The sequence below is a fragment of the Magnolia sinica genome, unplaced genomic scaffold (assembly GCF_029962835.1).
Source record: "Magnolia sinica isolate HGM2019 unplaced genomic scaffold, MsV1 ctg78, whole genome shotgun sequence".
In the NCBI taxonomy this organism is placed as follows: domain Eukaryota; kingdom Viridiplantae; phylum Streptophyta; class Magnoliopsida; order Magnoliales; family Magnoliaceae; genus Magnolia; species Magnolia sinica.
Window position 1 is genome coordinate 44301 of NW_026682860.1, and position 3386 is coordinate 47686.

A 3386-nucleotide genomic window follows, 5' to 3' on the forward strand; every position below is an offset into this window, starting at 1 on the left:
AGTCGTAACGCGCACAGGGGAGATTAGGAGGGACGCGACTGGGGGTATCCTTCCACGATACCTTTCTTTTGCCCCTTAAACCATGCTTGGATATTCGGAGGACACGTCCTCCTTCCAAACACTGGAAATAGACCCATCCCACATCTCAACCGTCCAACTATATTGACTCCAAACACATCAAGGTTGCATCTGGGCCTGTTCAGACAAGTCAAACATCTCTCTCTCTATTGTTTCAGGAGAGCATTGAATGCAACATTAAGTTATTGTTTCACGCGCTTTGTGGGGCCAACCATCAACAACCGCGTTTCTTCCACTCGTCCCCTCCAACCGAAAAAGAAGAGAAAAAGAAAAGGCAAGCAGCCTGCTTCATACCTGTCTTTCATATCTCTCTTCCAGGTAGGAGCTTTGTTTCTGGTTCGTCTTCTTCTTCTTTTTAGTCTTTGTTAGAAAAAAATCATACACATGATGATGCTAGTCTTGTTATCTGTACTCTTCATATGTGGCCTCCTCAACTCCCTTTTCTACTTCTCCCCTTCCAAGTTGTTTGCATGGCTCCTTTCCCTCTTCCCCAAATCACCACCACTCCCTCCCGTGGGACTCACCAAGAAGATCGACAGGGCCGAGCTCGAGATGGTCTTCGCCACCTTCGACCACAACGGCAACGGGTTCATCACCAAACAAGAGTTGGAAGAGTCATTGGAGAAGTTGGGCCTCTTCACTGGTGACAAGCAAGTCGCTGCCATGATCGAACAGTTTGATTCAAATGGAGATGGGCTGATAGATTTGCATGAATTCTGTGAGCTTTATGAGTCGATGATGGGGAAACAAGGAGAAGAAGAAAAAGAAGGAAAAGATGATTATCTGAAGGAAGCATTCGATGTGTTTGATGAGAATGGGGATGGGTTGATCACGGTAGAGGAGTTGGCATTGGTACTAACATCGCTAGGGCTGAAGCAAGGCATGGGAATGGAGGAGTGCAGGAAGATGATCAGCAAGGTTGATATGGATGGAGATGGAATGGTTAATTTTAAAGAGTTTAAGAGGATGATGGCGTCTGGCAGTTTAATTCCTGTGTCCTGATCCACCCCGCCCCCTCTCTCTCTCTCTCTCTCTCTCTCTCTCTCTCTCTCTCTCTCTCTCTCTCTCTCTCTCTCTGTGATTGCGTGGTGTAGCACACAAGACCACGCAATTCGACTCTTCCCCTCTCCCTCTCCCTCTCCCTCTCAAATGGTAATCATACATGCAGGGACACCTAAATTCAAGCTGTTCATCAGGGAATTTCCGTTGCATCTGTGCGATGGGATGGTCTGCCCATCAGGTGGGCCGGATGTGTTCAAAGCAAATGGACTGTTAAATAATATAGTCAGACTGACTGGCTTGATTTTGGGCTAAGAAACATCAATGCGGGGCCGCTCGATTAATTGATCTGACACAAGTAGGCATGGTAGGCATGTATTAAAGTCACATAGACAGACACATCTCTCTCTCTCTCTCGTGAGAGTTGCCCACTGTATCATAGATGGTTGAAAGTAAAGGAAAGAAATTTGTAAAAGATATTTTTAATTTACAAGTTTTGTTGTGTATTTGAGATGTGTTTTGGATATGCCACTCCTCCATTCTTTGCGCTGATATTTTCTTCTTCTTTTTTTTCTTTTTTAATTTTAATTTCATGCGATTTTATTTTATTTTATTTTTTATTTTTTAATTTTAATTTTATTTTTTAACTTTTGACTGGAGGGGACTGATCCAGGAAAGAAACAAAGTGGATAGGCGGGATCTATCTCTAGAGTTTAAGACCACGAGATTTTTATTTTTATTTTTGTTTTTGTTAAGGGCATGGGCATCTCAGCTAATTCGGTGATAGGGTTCAGCTTTGCCTGACAGGTACAAAACAGCCATGCTATTTTAGCACTTGCTGCAATAGCTCCCCGCTGTAACAACTCGGGAGTAGTGATTTAGGAGTATTAGGCCACCTATTTCATTAAGAGCTGCAGATTTTTAGGTAAACCACATTCATGCATTTAATATCCTACTTAAAAGGTGTTTTGTAACCACACCTCATGCCGGTTGTTAGGTGATCCATCACTCAATGATGGACACAGCATTTTCGTTGCAAAAACCAACGCAACTTTGAGATCCTGTTAAGAAAGTTTGTGCGCATCTCTAGAAAATAAGAGGATTGGTGCTTCTTTTTTTCTTTTTTTTATTTTTGTTTCGTTTTTTCAGCTTTCTTTTATAAAAAGAAAGGATGGACCAGCAGCTGCACATAATCCCACAATGGCGTGAGTGTGTGGTGGTGTGTGTGCGTGTGTTAAAATAAAATAAAATAAAATAAAATAAAATAAAAAAGCAGCTGCACATAATCTATACACCACATGCTGCTGGTATATAGTTGATCATCCATTCTCTATAGCCCTGATTTCTGGATCCTCTGTGCATTTGCTAGTGGAAAGGGTGTGGGCTGCATGCATGGCTCACAATTTGATGCAAGAGTGTAATTGGGAATCGCCACTAGCTATTGCAGAGAGATAGAACTACATAGTCTTGAATGAATCTGATTCCAATATCACTGGTCTAACCTGGAATAAAGTAAAACATGTGGTTACAAGAGAAGGGGTTAGCACCTCCTCGTGCCCGATTATACAGTCTCTACACTAGGAAATAAACAAAGGGGAAAGAATTCAGCAAATTTCAATGCATTTAATTAATAGAATTTGAAGACAATGATTGATAGAACTAGAAATGAAAGGAAAATAATAAAAGAATGATGGCTCTCTGATGTCTCCCTGCGTTGATCTCTTTCCTCAAATAACAATTGGACTCCAAATGCCGGAGTTCGACTCGTAGAGAGAGAGAGAGAGAGAGAGAGAGAGAGAGAACCTTAAGCTGGAATAATGCTTTTTTAGTTTCCCTCCGTTCCACTCAAACTCCAGTTCTTTTTCTCTTTTTCTCTGTGCTTCTTTGCTTTCTTCTTTCATCTTTTTTTTTTTTTTTTTCACTCCTTCTCTAGAAAGGTTCTCCACACACGAGAGTTTTGAGATTCAAAGGCTAGAAGCCCTCTTCGTTATAGAGAATTCTTTTACAGCTTTGTGATGACAAACCTACAACCGAAGGAGACGAGAGTCATTTAAAAGGGTATAACTAAAAATTGGGGGGATTTTTTTTTTTTAAATATTTTTTATTATTATTGTTGATGTAAATATCCGGTTCGTCCTCTTTGACCTTCGTATACCTGCACAGAGAGAGAGAAGACAAAGGAGACCCTGGCTTGAGCAGGGGACCCTCCGATGCCAAAGTCAGGCCTGGATTCTGGGTCTAAGTATATTGATGAGTTTTTAGAGAGAAATCTTTTCGTACCTCTCAAGGTGACAGGGGTCCCTCTTTTA

At 41.4% G+C, this 3386-nt stretch overlaps 1 protein-coding gene across 1 annotated transcript; it reads left to right on the forward strand.

Moving 5' to 3' along the window:
- The first annotated feature begins 203 nt into the window (after positions 1 to 203).
- On the forward strand, positions 204 to 1488 carry LOC131236393 (calmodulin-like protein 3). Its single transcript, XM_058233515.1, has one exon. The coding sequence runs from the start codon at positions 463 to 465 to the stop codon at positions 1078 to 1080; it is 618 nt and encodes a 205-aa protein (XP_058089498.1). The 5' UTR covers positions 204 to 462; the 3' UTR covers positions 1081 to 1488.
- The last annotated feature ends 1898 nt before the right edge of the window (positions 1489 to 3386 follow it).